General features: G+C 32.6%; 1 protein-coding gene across 1 annotated transcript; it reads right to left on the minus strand.

The window, feature by feature from the left end:
• Positions 1 to 6,740: 6,740 nt before the first annotated feature.
• On the minus strand, positions 6,741 to 16,923 carry LOC129876017 (probable zinc metalloprotease EGY1, chloroplastic). Its single transcript, XM_055951298.1, has 10 exons — positions 16,474 to 16,923; positions 14,370 to 14,831; positions 14,105 to 14,245; positions 11,777 to 11,878; positions 8,881 to 9,092; positions 8,542 to 8,592; positions 8,399 to 8,468; positions 7,867 to 7,935; positions 7,195 to 7,245; positions 6,741 to 7,099 (listed from the first exon to the last, which is right to left on the minus strand). Exons 1-10 carry the CDS (start codon positions 16,810 to 16,812, stop codon positions 6,941 to 6,943), a joined length of 1,656 nt encoding a protein of 551 aa, XP_055807273.1. The 5' UTR covers positions 16,813 to 16,923; the 3' UTR covers positions 6,741 to 6,940.
• Between the last annotated feature and the right edge of the window lie 1,135 nt (positions 16,924 to 18,058).

The raw sequence follows: 18,058 nt of genomic DNA on the forward strand, positions 1-18,058 counted from the left end.
AAAAAATTAGAAACAAATATCTGTTAAAGATAATACAATATTAGCAATATGTATAACATTTTAATAAAGATATTTGTATTGAAGATTTAAAATAATGTATAAATATTTTGAAGCACTGATAAAAAGTTAAAAATTATAATACTCTAGGAAAATGATTTTAGCATAATCAAACAAGTCCTTTTTGCCTTGATGAAAAATATTTTCGTAAAATAAAAATAAAAATAACATGACTTAAATAAATAAATTAGATAGTTGTATTTATCTTCAATGAAAGGCATTGATGATAATCAAAATTTTTAGAAGGAGTTACACTTCTAAAGATCAAGTAGTCTCTATCCAGTTTAATTTATTTAAAGTCTAATTGATTTGAAACTAAATATGTACTCCAAATAGACCTATTAAAAAAATTTATCAAAATATTTTTTTATTTTTGATTTTACATGTACATGTAATTAAAGTAATTATAAATATTCTCAATTTTTCCCAACATATGTACCCTATTGAATTCATTAAAGAGGAGGAAATGACTTTCCATATCCAATATATTCCTAGCGATAGGCGGAGCATACGATCCTCTCAAAAAAATAAAAAATAAAAAAATTATTAAGCAAATTACAAGAAAAGAAGGTAAATTTTGAACTAATTTAATAATGATCTATCTCGTTTTGATCAAAATTAATTTTAGTCTAAATAATCTTTAATCCACCTTTTTGACACCCCTAATAGTTATACCTTTTAAAACTTTAAAGTCATTAAACTGGTCACTTATTTCTTTAATTTTGATATGATGTTTTACTCTATTTAACTTCGTTAAGCTATTTATTTATACGAAATGTATTGTTACTGTTAATTATTTTCAATATGTTATATGCATTAACTTTTTAAATTTCACGTTCAATCAAATGCAAAACTTTACTCAAAACTCATGTAATCGTGATGCTTCAATTTTATAAGTATAATGACAAAGCCTTACATTTAAATAAGAATATGACTCAAGAAAAAAAATATCAATAAAGAATATTGACCTCTTAAACTCAATTTTAAATTTTAAACTTGCAAATAAATAAATAAATAAGCAGTTGACTAGGATACGTAAACCAACTCCTTCAATATTAACTACTATAATAAACTTAACATGCAAACAACTATACATGGTTTAGCCAACTTTGACTTATAATTAACTCTATTTTAAATTTTTAAATCTACCAAAATTTAGTAGTTTGAGTTTGGCAGAATGAAAATGAAAAGGTCAAAAAAAAAGGAGGCAAGACTAAAATTAAATGAAAATTTTAAATTCAATAATTTAGTCGTAAGAATTCAAATAGAAAAAATATAAATTCTTTGGTTTGACGTTAGTTAGGGGAAGTTTCTTGATTTAGTATTTTTCTTTCCTAATACTTCTCCATTCTTTTGATTTTTGACGCCATATTAGATAATATTGATATTCATTTTGAGGTCAAATTAATTCAAATTCAAATAAAAAAAATATTCAAAGTAAAAACACCTTTTATGAACATGACTCTATTTTCAAAAGTCAAAATTAGATTTTTTAACTAAAAATAGAAAATATATTATCTCTACAATATTCTTTGATGGTAATACGTGTCCATATATAATATAATAGACAATATAGGTCATATTTTCTTGATTTTTTTTATAAAAAAAAAAGAAAAGAAAAGAAATGTGTGATGATGAAGGAAAGGAGAGTTGTTTACTATGGATAGAACTACACAAACCTTATCATTTTCTTTCTAAATAATAATAATAAAAAAGAGTATAACTTTGATAAATTAATAGTATAAAAATTAAAATTATATGTGAATATTCATGATAAGTGAACTCGCTATAATATATTAAAATTCATATTTTTAATTTGTAAGAATTAGTTATATTGCCTATACGGCTATACGTATAATTATCAAGTCATTTTTTTGTTATCCTTCCCTAGGAGCTTTCGAGAATATTTACTATCTAAAAAATCTCTCTTACCGTATAAATTATTAAGTCTTGATAGTACGTAAGTGAGAGAGAGATGTAATGCAATTGAAAAAGACTTTGAGGGGTTCTTATTGAAATTATCCAATGTTATTACTTATTAATTACTCTCTCCGTTTTAAAATTATCTGTTGTGTTTCTTTTTTAATATATTCTTAAAAAAATGTTAAATTGGAAGAATTTTTTACTATTTTATTCTACTTATATCTTAAGATATATTCTATTTTAAAAAATAATAAATATTTTAAAATCATGATATATAATTTGAAACGGAAGGAATATTTAATTATTCTCATATCCCTATACATCCCAAGCAAGAAAACATGAATTTGCGTCAGAATTCAGAAAATGAATGTGCAATAATGGATTGGAGGGTCCAATTTTATTTGTTGCCACACCCACTTGATTATATTTCAAGTCCCAACATGTTTTTAAAAAATTATATTATATATAAAAAAATAATAAAAAGTTGGCACTTTCTTATAGTTCACAATTCTAGATCCTGCCGGCCAAATCTCGAATTGGTTGCATCAAGCAAGTTGAGAATATCACTGCATATTTATATATTCAAAAACATTTAATATATATAGTATAACTTAATCGAAATTATTGAATTTTATCGAATTCGAGACCTTAAAGGAATGCGGGAACTACTGCTACAAGTCTGTTCTTCCAGACTATACAGTATGGTATCAGCGTAATAGAAAATAATGTATTTTTGTCTCAAATTATTTATCGTGATTTTTAGTTATTATAAATTATTTATTATTTTATAAGTTTAATATAATAGTAATTATTGATCTTGAAAAGTACAAACACTTTACTTATAAGGTGATGACGCATAAAATAGAATAAATACTTAATAAATAAAAGTTATGTCATAAATAAGATTGAGATAGATAAAACTCTTCCTAAATAATTATCTTTTTAAGGGACATAGAAAAAAGAAAAAAGACGGTTAATTTGATATGAAGGGAATATCGATGTAGAGTCGAATTGATATTTTAAATTTTTGATATGAGAAATAATTGCTTGTTTTTACCGACGGATTCATAATTTAAAATTTATGATTTTCAACTATTTCAATTATTTTTATTATAAGTGCCCGATGTGAATTAAAACCTTAATCAAGGAGGACATAACAAAGCTTAAGTGTGTTTATCTCTACCGCGAGCCTAAAATCCTACTTTATTACAAGTTTTCAAACACATATTTTTTGTATATTTAATAAATATTGTTACTGTGCAAAAATTATTGAGTTTCCAAAAATCCACACTCAAAGCCTTAAATCCCCCATTAAAAGATTATATTCCATCAAACTTTTTTTTTAAAAATCACTCAATGTCTGAATTTATATAAAAAAAATTAATTAAATTTAAATTCACATCAAAAAATTTTAAGCATCAAAAGGTAAAACATTCCTTAATAAAGACATATTCTATGGTTTTGTGATGTGAAAAAATAAAGTCGTACTTTAACTTCAAAATTTACATAAATAATATAATTTTATGATTATTTATGAAATTTACATATTATACCGTTTGACAAAATAAATGAACTGAAATAATTTATGATTTATTTTATGATTAATAATAAATGTATTAATCACGCTTGTCCTGACCTTTCAACTAATAATCTTGTTCACCTACCACAATTATTTCATACCAGAGAGTCAGCCAATTCAATTATTTGAGTTGAAAATATATTAAAAGAAATATTTTATTGATTTAAGTTGTATGGACTTTTTACTTTTGATGTCGTATATTTTTTAAGAGTATACTAATTTTAAAGATTTCGATACGCATTTATTGACATTTTAAAGAGTTCGAGCAATATAATCATTAATATATGAGAAAATACATAAAGTGACACTTAAAGTTGTCCCGAATTTTAAAAAAGACACCTTAACTTTGTGTGTGAGTGTTATATTATCCCACGAAACATTTCAAATCAAATTAAATACACACTTTTTGCACAACTTGTATTCTCAATGCCTAAGCGTGTGTCTCACTCCTAATTAATAATATAATTGTTTATTTTTTTCAACCCATTTAATAAAGATCGAATAAAATTCTGACCCATTCACATTTTACTCCAAAACCGCTCCATTTAACCCTCAACCCCTTTGAGATTTCACTCCCTCCCTCTTTGATGATCAAAATCCTAAAACATTTCAATAGTCAAAATAAATTAATTTGCTTCATGGTGATAATTTCTTGAATTATGGAGTCAAACAAAGAAGTGAAGGCTCACATGTTAATGGCTTCTTGATTTGAATGCAAATTTTGGTAGAAAAAATGTTCTTTTTATATAGTAATATTCAAGAGGTATGAATTGGAGATGTGGAAGATACATTCGTTGAAGCCTCTTGAAAAAAGATTTTTTGAAAAATCATCTTTGTAGTGATTTCTTGTTATTTTCTTCTTGTGTTATCTATTATTCATGTGTGTTATATAGTATTAGTTTAGGATTGATTTGAGTTTGATTGTTTTCTCACTGATTTAATGTTGAAATTTGTTTGCAATTGCACTTTCAGGATTTGCAAATTAGTTGATTTCATAACTTTTAAATAAAATTTTTAAAAAATAAAAAATTAAAGCTAGTAAAGCTAGATGAAATTTTATTTATTTTTGATTATAGATGGAAGGTTATTCAACATCTATCAAATTAATAGTGCCACGTGACATTTTTACTCTTCCACACGCCTATAAATGTGAGAACACAACTATTATAAAAATGGATCAAAAATGTATTTATTGTGATTTGAAATGGTTCCATGGATAATAGAACTCCCGCAAACTTGAGGTATCTTTTTGAAAATTCGAAACAATTTCAAGTGTCACTTTATATTTTTTTTTTTATATATATATATATATATATATATGACTAGTGAATTTTTCATGCATATATTAATTCAGTCCATTTTGATCTATCGGAAATTTAGTCATTATCTTTATTTTCTGATTTCAATTCCAGGGTGGGGACTTTTTTTTTAGTTTATTTATTTAAAGGGATTGGAGTTTTATGTACCTTTACAAGTTTTATTTTCTTATTTTCACTTTAAATTTGTTTTTTCAATTGGATGTTCTCTAAAGGTAAACTTTTTAAGTTTCAATATGAACAGAATAAAAATGGTTGGTGCAAGTGATGAATTTCCTTTTGTCTTTATTTTTTTGATATTTTAATTTTTGTTGTGCACTTTTGGTATTTGTCAAAATCTGATTAATTTAACTGTAAGGGCAAAACTTGTCATAAATTGATGCACTAATTAATCATAATTAAATGATAGATTGTACCTAAAAGACACATCAGCTATAACAGCTAATACTTAGATTTGACCCCAATTAATTTGTTTTACACAGAGCAATGTGGTATATAATTGGATAGACTAGCACTAGGGATCATACTGATACAAAACGATATCATACTCGGTGTAATTTTATACATGAAATTTAGAAAGGATAATATGTACACAGACCTAACCTCTTATCTTGTACTGATAAAAGTGTTATTTTCGATAGACTCTTGGCTCAACAGAGTCTACTAATAACTACTACAACAACAAAGCTAATGTAGTTTCACAAGTGGGATTTCAGGGAGGATAGTGTGTATAGAGATCTTATCCTTATCTTGTTGAGGTGAAGAAACTGTTTTCGAAAGATGGACACACTAATATAATAATTAAATAGAAATAGAGAGAAATTTTCAGGGAATACCTATATACGACACAATTCAAACTAGGTCATCATCATGTATAATGTTTTCTATATTTTCAATTTACACAAATATATGTAATTTTATTATAGATTGATGTAACATGACCATAAATGTAGTGTTTAAAAATTATTAAAAATAAAATAAATCTGTTTATGACCCCATCAATAAACGAAACGTCGAGATAATAATAGATTTTTTTTTGCATAATTGTAACATTTTTCCACAAGTAGGCAAAAAAGTGTAAAGAAAAAGTTGAACAAAAACGTGAAAGAACGCCCCATAATATGATTATGATATTTGTATTTGTTAATATCCAAATCTAATCAGAAAAGAACTCCAAAACAAATAAAATCAAATCCTCCGTTCGTTTCAATTTGTTTGTTTTATTTTATTTTATAATTTGTTTAAAAAAGAACGACCTTTCCTTCTTTCAACAACTCTTTAATTTCAAATGTTGACATAACATGTTTAGAACCACAATATTAAAAGACATTTTAATATATTCTACATATTTTTAGTTTATAATTACAAGATTCAAAAATCTTCTTTATTTTTTTAAAAGCACAATACATAAATATGCTCTTTAACTTCACATCATTTCACATTTATACCCTTTTAACTTTGGGTGTGCACGAGTAGACACTTAAACTTGTATAAAATTGAACAAGTAGACACACGTCTACGTGACACAATACACGTAGGAAACAAAATTGTCATTTGGACAAATGTGTCTATTTGTTCAAATTTTAGATAGTTAAAGTGCCTACTTGTGCATTAATAAAGTTAGAGGTCATAGTAGCCAGGTAAAACCAAATTAAGAATCATATTTATGTATTATGCCTTTTTAAACTCCATGTCAAGTTAAAACCAGAAAAACAAATTAATAAATTATATGTACTCTATACTTTGAAAGTTATTTTCACAGCTAACTTGTGTTCCAAATATTAAGGTTTCTAAGTTTTAAATGGACAAATCTAATGCAAATGTAGTGGTTGTTAACAAAACCTGTGCATAATTGGAGACACTAGGAGGAGAATGGAATTAGATTTCATTAAAAAAATAAGAACAAATATGCAGATAAAAAGTTGCGTTTCCAGCCCCCCAAAAAAACTCACTATTGTCTATATACATGTATAAACAGTATACTAAGTACATTAAAGATCAATATAAATACTTGTTAGAGCTCGTGGCGACATCAAAAATTGGCAAGGTTCCACACTCTAAAAAATCAAAAGGTGGTTACAAGACCTATACCAAGTTCCTCTGCAAGTTCATCCCATACAGGAAGGAGAGTCAATAATACAAGGAATATAGCCACACCAAGAGCTGCTTTCCTCCAAGTTCCGACCTCTGTTACATCGTTCAAGCATGGTTTCTCTGGTGACCTCTGTATGTCAAATGTTCCAATATTTTTAACTTCTAAACGACTATAACTCTTATACCATGTAATAGGACGGAGATATAGTATTGTAGTTTTATTACCTGACATATAAGCACATATAATCCCCAAGGAAGTGACAGAGGTCCACCAAGCTGATAGCCACAGAAACAGAGTTTTTGAACGATCAATTGTATAATTTGTAACACCAAGCAAAAGGAGAAAGGATTGATATGTAATAGGCCATAAGCAATTTGACCTTAATACGCGCATGCAATAAGTAAACAAAGGTTCCAAGATTGACAAGCTAATACTTCCGCCGTTTCAATTTGTTTGCCTGGTTTTGCTTGGCATGGAGTTTAAGTAAGTAAAGAAGACTTTTAAATCTTGAGTTATTAAACTAAAGATATGTGAAATGTATCAAAATGCTCTTTAATCTTGTGACCTTATAAACATGTCAGGTGGAAAGTTGGAACTAACGAGTTGCCAAAAAAGGAAAAAAAAACATTCTTTTTGAAATGGACTAAAAAGGTTAAATAAGACAAACAGATTGAAACGGAGAGAGTAGTATTACACCAACTTAACAGAAAAGGGGGTGGGTGGGTTGGACAAATAGAGTAGAGACACTGGACAATGATTGGATGTGTGAATGACAGACATTTGATCTACATATGCACATCAACAAACTAAAAAGACGTATTAGTTGGAAAACTTTAGAGCAATGTAAAGATTTATAGTAAGCTCTACCCAATATCAAACGACAGAAGAATGCTTACCACACCCAAGCCCAGAAGTGAGTATGTTGCCAACCCAAAACCAACCAGTGAACCTTTCCCAAAGACTCCCTGCCAAAAACAAAAGATGAAGTAGAGAGTTGTCATACTTTATCTGGGACAACCAATTATCTCTTAGCCAGGAAAGCTCTTCATTTTCAGAAAAGGTAATAATTCTTCATAAAAAATTAAGGAAAATACTTTGGGAAACCAATTTCTCTAAACATGCTAAAAAGTCTCAACAGCTCCTATGTTGCTAGGAGCCACACCTGTTTGAAATACTAGAATCACTTACGATCCTATGTTGCTAGGAGCCACACCTGTTAGCAACATCTATCAGTATTATCTATTCAATCTTTACACTGTTCAATCATCTAATACTATGTAAACAACAGTCTACTTCAAGGGTACTGACTTGTCATTCATTTATATTTCATAGGATGTTGCTGACTATGCTTTGAGATTAACCTTGACAGTGCCCCAAGTTCATGAAAAGTCGAAAACTAACTGATAAAGTAAAGAATGCAAAGGTCACCTGCACAGCTCTCCCACCATCAAGACATCCAACTGGTAGCATATTAAAAGCTGATGTAGTCAAGCCACACCTGTTAAATGAAATTTAGAGCAATCATGCTTAAGTTCAGCCAACAAAATTACTTGCAACGAACTCAAACTTACCAGCCAGCAATCACAAGAGGATGGATTGAAACCATTGCTCCATGCATTGCTCTGTGAATGAATGCACATTAGCTCAAATGTTATATGCTAAAGATTCAAATAAGTGAAAAGAAAACATATTGCCAATTTGGAAAAATCAAAAAGTTCCTTGGCCTTGAACAAGCGCATAACTGTTAAGGTCTTCTTTTAAGAATAACTATGTTTGTGTACATCAAAGTGATCATCAGCCCACAGATGCAGCGGTTTTGACAAAGGGAATTTTCATATTATAGTAGGTCAATAATTCAAATGTACATTCTGAACATCATGCTTTCGCTCCCTGTGGAGGGCTACACTTACCCATAGCCAAGAGTGGCCCTGCTAATAAGCCCAAGAAGCAAAGATCCCTGAAAAAGTGTGCTAGGAACCTGAACCAACTCTGCAGCAGCAGCAGGATTGGATGACAGTAACAGGCCAACTGCAAACATGGAAGAAGACAATGCAGCACCAGCAAAAGGACCAGCAAGAGAAATGTCTACCTTTGCTTTGCGATCAGGAAGAATAGATTTGAACTGCAGGAACCAAGAGAAGATCATTAATGCATGCATATATTTTATGCTTGACAGAGTGATGATGAAGATGGCAGAATGGCAAGGTTTGATGAAGTAGATTAATCTAGCACAGGTCCATCCCTGCTAGAATCCACCATTATTGAATCTGTTATATATGACTTTTAACAAAATATGTGATACTTGAGAAGGGAAAGCATGCCAGTGTATTACACATTGACATGTTTGAAGTGTTTTTTTTTTTTGATGAATTTGACATTGTTTGAAGTGTTACATTCACAACATCTCATTCATCAAAGATAACATTTGATTCTCCTTCCACTTCTTTTCTTCTCTCCTCAATCACAGCCTACATTTAGAACTTTTTTATTTCTTTTGATAACCGTGGTGTCTGTCAAGCTTGGGGGCAACTCTACTTCCACGAGCTCAAACTAAAAAAATCTAAAATGATAAAAGTCCTGGATAAAGCGACCACGAAATGGCTAAGGAAAAGGAAATTGGAGAATATTATTAACACTCCAAGAGATTAGTGTCCATGCACTAAAGTATACTACAGCACCATTGTCGAACTCCTCATGTTAATTTAAACTAGGTTGGTTGGAAGAGGCTGCAGCCAGAAGAATTTTGCTAGTAGCATTTTTTTATATGTGTATCGCAAGTAGCATATCTCTACAACGATTGGGCAGAGAGGGGAACATCTTGAGTATTACTGTCAGAAGGAACCTACAAGATTGGGAGTGTGAAGATTTTTTGAACTTATTAGCTTGCTTCTATTGAATGAGGTTATTCGGGAGAAGGTGGGAGTGGCATCTGTGGTGACAAGATGAGAGAAGCGAGACTGGGATGGTTCGGACATGTGCAAAGGAGGGGTGTTGACTCCCCAATTAGGAGGTGCGAGTGGTTGGATTTGGGGGTCATGCGGAGGGGTAGGAGTAGACCGAAAAAGTATTAGAGAGAGGTGGTTAGACAAGATATGACGCTACTTCATATCACCGAGGACATGACCTTATATACAAAGGAGTGGAGGTCGCAGATTAGGATAGAAGGCTAATAGGGGTAGAATAGTGTCTGGCCGTGTGCTGGTTTAGGGTGGTCGTAGGTCTAGGTGTGCCTTTATAGTTGTGTTGTTAGTGCCTTTGATTATCACTTTATCACATTGCTTTGCTATCGTTATTGTTCTCGTTCTGCAAAATCTGCATCGCTATCGTAATTTTTCTTATTATTGCCTTTGATTATCACATTACTTTGCTATCGTTATTATTCTTGTTACTCATTTTTTTGTGCCTTTATGCTATATATATTGTTTTTTTTCTCTGTTACTTGGGACTATGACTTTTGAGCCGAGGTTCTTTCACAAACAACCTCTCTATCTCCATGCGGTAGTGGTAAGGTCTGCGTACATCATACCCTCCCCAGACCTCACTCGTGGGATTTCACAGGGTATGTTGTTGTTGTATTAGCTTGCTTCTATTGAGGGCCATAGCATAACAGAATCACAGGAAGACAGAATATCATGGGGCAGTTCTAGCAAAGACATATTCATAGTTAAGGTCATAGTTAAGGCTGTCTATAAGCATCTGTGCTCTCAAAATGGAATGATTGAAGTCTGGCCTTGAAAACTTATTTGGAGGACTGGACTTCCCACCAAGGTGATCTATTTTACCTGGACAATGGGATCTGCTTGACCCTAAGTTAACCTTACCAGAAGGAGCTTTCAGTTGGTTAATAGTTACTACATGTGTCAGAGGAACCTGGAGTACATTGGCCATCTACTCATACACTGCCCAGTTGCAGCAGAACTTTGGAACTTATTATTCTTCTCTATTTTTAGACTGGAGTTGGGTGCAACCTCAGTCGACTAAAGATGCCTATGAAAGCTGGAGTTGTTGCAGAGTTGATAAAGCCATCAAAAAGTTCCGGAGGATGATCACCTATCACTAAAATATCCCTAGAGGGGGATAAGGCTAAGCGGAGCGAAAAGGGTTTTGGTGTTCATGGAATAAAAGAAATCACAGATGTTTTGATGAAATTTCAACTTCAACACACACCTTGAAGGCTAACTGTTTAGTCAACCTCTACAGCTAGAGTACCCTTACCCCTGTAAATTGCCAAATTCAATTTTTGGATTTTGTTAGCTCCTTAAAATTAGCTTAGTTACATATGTACAGGAGCTAGCACGACTTTTGCTTTTGTATCTATTCTGCATCTTCTTGATGCCTTTCAATGATATCTCTCTTCAAAAAAAATAAAAAATCTACAACAATCCCCTGTACTAAATGCTTTCTGCCATCAGGCCCTTCTCTAGGCAGAAATGAAATGTAATCCCCCTCCCTGCCACAAAAAAAAAAACAAAAAAAACCCATTACTTCTGTCAAGAATAGTTATTAAGAACTAGTGCATCTTTGACGACCAAGGAGAATGTACGTAACACAGGGTTTAAGCTCTAACAATGATAACAAGTCATGCAAAAACACCACTTTAAATGCATATCACCAGCATATTCCATCTTTTAACGAGACCAGGTGAATGAGAATGTACTCATTCATGGCTCTCCTGAAAGCGAGCAGCATTTTGAGGACTATTCAGAAAATTGGATCTATTTGCACAAATCTCTAAGAGAGTTCAAAATCCTCAGCTGCCAACTTCTCCATTTCCAGCATTGAAAAGTGATAACAAAATATGCTAACCTGAGTGATTGCTCCAAAGCTTCCAAGAGTGATGTTTGGAATAAAGTAAGGAATGCTTAGTTTCACATTCCTTGGAAATGCAGCCAGAAAATGCCCGATTTCCTGCAATAAATCAACTCTTCGTGTAAAATTGAACAGGGAGAATAAGTTCTGAAGAACAGAAATTAAGGTATATAACCACCAGGATAGACTAACCTCTGTCTCATTTTCTCTTAACAACAAACTTTATTTTTTATTAAAATTAAGATTTCCAGGTAGGATTGCAATGAAAAATGGGCAATGCAAAAGGGTAAGCTTTTTCCACAAGCAAAAGAAAACGGCATAGCAGCAACTTCTAGTTTTCATGCAAAGCTACAACTGTCTTCCATATGCTACTTCCTCATAATAGTTTGGCCCTCCTCTTCCTTGTCAAAACTTAGTTATCCGTGAATGAGAATCATTTAGCTTGTTGGTTGGTAGCTCCATGGTTGGTTAGCTCAAAAGCTAGTTTTGACTCTTTGATTGTCAAGAAATAAATGTGTGATTACCTGAGGCGAGGTTGACCTTCTTTCTGCCTTAGAAGAAGTATATACCTTAAGCCACATGTCATTTAGAGATGCAAAAACTTAGCTTTATCTAATATACGCATACAAGTGTCCCTTCTACATGTTCGAGCCCAATATTTTACAGTAACTTTCAACAATAATAAAAGGTGTCCAATAAGTTATAGCTAATGCTTCCTTCTGTTACTTCTGATCATTTTTGGATTTAATATAAATGGTACTTGAACTTTCATTTATATCTTAACCACAGACAAACTACCTGGTTCTGTGACCTTAGTTGTTGTTTCAACACTTCAATACAATTACTTTCACTTTAAAGTCCTGCATCTTTCAAAACAATGACCTAGGTCAGCTGAATATGTTTTTAAATAAATTAAGGAATCTTCTAATTGAAGGGGAGCCTTGGAGTAACTAGTAAAGTTGGTGTCATGTGACCAGGAGGTCACGAGTTCAAGCCTTGGAAACAGCCTTTGGCAGAAATGCAAGGTAAATCTGCGTACAATAGACCCTTGTGGTCGGGCCATTCCCCGGACCCTGCGCATAGCGGGAGCTTAAGTGCACCGGGCTGCCCTTTTTTTTAAGGAATCTTCTAATTGGCAGGAGGAAAGGCAAAACTTATGAATATGTTTTTAAGAAGATTAAGGAATCTTTTGATTGGCATGAAGAAAGGCAAAAACTATGTAGTTCACTAGTCTGAAGAAAAATAACCCTATATGTGTTGACAGACAAATGAGATCAACCCCTTCAGGGTCCAACTAATATAAAATCCCTGACTCTCCCTTCTTTCTCCTCGAATCCACCACCTCATTTTCTACTAATGCTGCATCTAAGATTTGTCTCCCTTCCACAAATTCATTCTGAGAAGAACAAACCGTCTCATCCAGCACATTTTTGAGTCTACTAGCACACACCTTAGACATGATCTTATAGATGCTTTCCACCAGGCTAATGGGCCTGTAGACTCAGAACTCGTAGCTCCTTCCTTTTTTGGCACAAAGGTAATAAAAGAAGCATTCAAGCTTCTTTCAAACTCCTTGAATGGAAGTATTGTTAGTTGTTGCAGGAGAAGTGTTAGCTAGTTTAGATTAAGTTAAATGCATACAGATGTAGCATTACATGTAGTAGTGTCCCAAATCAGATACATATATTGCAAAATGCGCCTATATAAGAACTTAGGAGTAAGATAGTTGATTCAATGCATTCTCTCAATTTTTTAGAAGAACTTTTCATGATCAACATTGCATTTCGTGGTAAACTGCCACAACTAAATCAATAAAGTGCATCTTCGTTGCTTCATCAGGTTGTTTTCTCTATTCTTAAGAGTAATTACGAGTTCAGTTACCATAGGGAACATATTTAGAATATCTATACAATATATGTTTCTGTTGAGACTGTTCTTCTATTTTCAGCAGTAACCATATTTATAACTTAAAACATAAAGCTTCTGCTCTGAGGCAAAGAAATGTAGTTGTAGTATTTATATTTAGTTTAATATTCTCCACTCTCCTATTTCAACATTAAACTTTTAAGTAAGAGAAATACTAAAAGCACAACTAATTATTCTTTTCTGAATAAAATAAAACAATACTCAACTTCTCAACCTAGACGACATAATTAATGTTGCCAAAGAAGGAAATCAAAAGCCTAAGTTAACCCATTCTATCATAAATCAAAGATAAAACTGGGACTCTTGAGCAATTTTTCATGTTTCTTTTGGCCTTGGCTTACTCTGTCAACAACAGAGAATCCCACACAATCAACTAAAAGGATAACAAAGAAATCTTACATGAAATAACTGGACACCCAGCACACCATATGCTAGTGGTAACGCAGAATCCACAAACGGTACTAAAAGCTGCATATCTGGTGGTTCAATTGCATTTGGATCCGTAAAGTACTTAACTACCTCAGGAGGAAGGCGAGTTATCTGCTCAACATAAATTTAAGTCATCAAGTCAAATTTGACGAAAAGATTGACAAGTTATGAGAAGAAGTAATGAAACAAAGTAAGAGGGAATTCTAAAGTCAAACAACGAGGATAATTAGCACACCTGAGACGCAATTCCTAGCTCCACAGATGAACCAATCGTGAGAAGAAGCAACAGAAAAGCAATTACATATTGCCAGAGAGTTGTTGGACCTGGTTCAGAAACTTCTTTCCGCAGCATACCAAAGCTAACTCTGGGCCCACCACGTGGGTCTGGCCCCTCTGAATTAGGTTCCTCCACCATGAACAGGTTGTACTTATCACCCATAATCTCTGATAACTGACTCTGAAGTTTGGCAAAAACATCCTCCCTCTTTCCTCTAAGATTCCCAAGTAAAAGAATGCCCTCTCCAAGATCTCCAAATGGTTCTTCTCTAGTCACCCAAAAAGTAGAGTAGCCAAATAACTTTTCCTTAATGATCTTTACATCACTAGGATCAACCTTTTCTGGTCCAAGAAGTTCCATCAACTTAAAAGAATCTACTTGGAAATTGTTATAAGTTGATCCAACAGAGGATATTGTTGGCTGCCAAGAAAGTAAACATACTCAGTACATCGGATTTCCTTCTCGATTTCTTTAATGATTCTTCATATGCTGCAGCTAGTCTTTATTTTTTATCATTAGAGTAACACCTCGGACGAGCTTCTTATGACTCAACAAAGATTACTTGAACATTTTCTGACTACAATATAATAAAGGATAGCTATTTGACACTTTCCCTATCTTAATGACCAGATAAGTTTCTTAAAATTCACAGATATCTAAGGCCACAACTTTTTTTTAATACTAGTCAAACTAATTTAACAGTTGAAACTGAACAGTATAAAAGGGCAGCCCGGTGCACTAAGGCTCCCGCTATGCACAGGGTCCGGGCTGAACAGTATATAAGGGTGAAAAGCCTTTGGTACTTTAATCTCCAAAGTAACTAGTTGTAAGATTCCCAGTAGGAATTTGCTTTTAAGCTTTCTATTCAAGATCAGATTTTCAACTAATCAAGATCGCCTATGCATTCCAACATTGGGAAGTCTTAGAAGGGTTAGATGTTCAGACTTCTACCAGGAGATTGTTTCCAAGAACACACTGCAGTAGAGCAACCTAACCACTTCCTTCTCTCAAGGATAAGTAACAAAGGCAAACGGAAAAAGGAAATTTCAAGCAAAATACTTGCAAATAACTTTCAATGTTCCTTTCCGTTCATTGCTGTAAATGTCTCCTATCTGTATAAGCTAGTTAGTAGCCACTAGACAGGATAAGAGGGCAGAATCAGTGCTCCTACTCCAGAAGTCTATGACATAGTACAGCAACCAGGCAACCAGCAGCATGAAGAACAACGTTGATATACTAATAATTATATCAGTTATCAGTTAAATACACATTCGTTCTCATATTTCCCTCCAAAGTTTCCCCCTTTCATCGGTACCAAACTCTAAAAATGTAACAAGAAACTTGAAAAATGTAGAAAATAACAACTACACATCAAATACCAATCTAGTTGGGTTGGGGTATGCTACATGAATCCTTTATATCCATTTCTGCTCTATTTCAATGTGTTTCATTTAAATACTCAATTAAACAAATTAGATAGTTGCTTGTCTTTGTTTCACTTCCTTGAACTAGCTACTTATGCAAAATGGGCCCTTGCTCGTTTAGTTATCAATTAATCAAAACTTCAAAAAGATTTGCACTTATCCCTACACTAACATAAATATCTCTAAAAAAACTTAAAACCAATTCTATGCTAGCGTTTGGAATAGATTTTGTAAGTAAATTTTGAAAATTTATCTTCAAATATCTGTTTGTCCATGAATTCTGATATTTTTCAAGTTCCCAAAAACTAGCTCACACCAGTTTTTGGATTTTTTGAGACTTCCACCCTCAAAGCTTCAAATTTTTTCCAAGCAAAATGCAAGTCCAAACACAACTTTAACTTTAAATTTTCAAGTTTCAACTTCAAAATCAATAGCCAAAAGGAGCTACTCCCTCTAGTTCAAACATTTCAATAAGAATGTGTTTTTCCTTTTTTACAAGTCTTTAATTTCAATTTTCCACCAACATACTTATGACCACGTCCATATTAGTACATTATATGTATATTTAGTTTAAGACCTCGAGATTCAAAAGTATGCTCTATTTTCTTAAAGCAAAAAAAAACAAAAGACAAACTCACGCTGGAGGAAATTGACGCCGGAGAATCCTCCGAATCACTTGCCTCACCACCACCGCTGCCGCCTCCGTTCCTTTCGTCAGTTGTCTCTTCAGTTGCAGTAGCTAAATTAGAAGAATCCTTTTCCAGCTTCCCATCACTACTGCTTCCATTATTATTACTACTTCCATTTCCACCACCACCACCACTACTACTATTACTACAACTAATAATCAATCTACCGAAATTCCTTTTCGACATTCTCTTCATTTCGATTCTTCGACTGAAATTACAACTAATTGGAGGATTCATACGAAACCTTAAGTTTATTGTACTGAAACTACAGCTCGTTAACGTTCCCATTGTAGTTGAATTTATTGGTCTTCTAATGGTGAAAAAATTGGAATTGGGAAATGTGTTTTAGGAGAAGACGAAGTTCAGGGGCTGTTTGGCTGATTTTGAGGTTTGAATGTAAGCATATAATAAAAGAATATCTTCTTCTCTCTTGATATAGTTTTGTTTTTATCTTTTTTAAATATGAAAAAAGTGCAATGTGGCCCTAGAAGTTTGAGGTTGCTCTTTTTGGTCCATCTTTTTAACCATTCGATAATTTGACACGAATTTTAAGAAATAAAAAAGACTTTTGAATCACTATGATTGGATTGATGGATGATGCACTATTCTTCTTCTAATAATTTCTCAGGAAAGTACAATTTATTACGAAAAAGTTCTTATAGCTAGCTGTTTCAATCATCCACAACTTCGGTGTGATCTAGTAGCTCTAGAACAATTAGGAGATTCTGTATAGAGTTTTGCTCCTGACGGCAACATGTTTGGCTCTGCTTACGGGGTCAAATCAATACGTTCTAAAAAGAAAACTTGGAATATCAATTTTATCGAGATCATACCGTTGTGGTCAATTTGTTTGTTTGATTTGGATCGGCGTGGAATTTTAAAAAGTAAAAAAGATTTATGAATCTCATAGTCCCATATTAAAGATATATGGAAATGTATCAAAATGCCCTTTAATTTTGTGATTTTAAACATATTATGTGAAAAATTGAAATTAAAGAATTGTAAAAAATGAAAGAGACATTCATTTTTAAACGGAGTAGAAAGAAAAGCTAGACAAATAAACATACTAAAAAGAAAAGTGAGACGAACAAATTGAAACTGAGAGAGTAGTTAATTAGGCTCACCATACCATTAGGTGAACTAACTTACAAAATGTCGCCAAACTCTTTGATAATTAACCATATATCAATGTCTCCACTCTCCAGCAAGAGGAGCAGTCTGAAGTTTCCCAAAACTGGTTAAATTTGAGTATTTTGAAAAGCTTGATGTGTTTCAATTAGGAGTGCTCTGTTCTGTGAGTCACCTGCACTTTTGTCTCCTATTTTGTGTTTGTCTTTAATTTTTGCCCCTCGTAACAAATAACTTTTCCATGAAACTCAAGTTTATACTTTTATATTATAATATTTCACAAGTTATTCTCGAGCATATACAACGCCCGGGGTAGGAAAGTTAGAAAATTTTCAATATCAGATTTGCAAATACAGCAGTAAACAGTAAGCCAACAAGTGATGGCAAGGTAGGGGGGGGGGGGGGG

The sequence above is a fragment of the Solanum dulcamara genome, chromosome 12, assembly GCF_947179165.1.
Source record: "Solanum dulcamara chromosome 12, daSolDulc1.2, whole genome shotgun sequence".
Taxonomy (NCBI): Eukaryota; Viridiplantae; Streptophyta; class Magnoliopsida; order Solanales; family Solanaceae; genus Solanum; species Solanum dulcamara.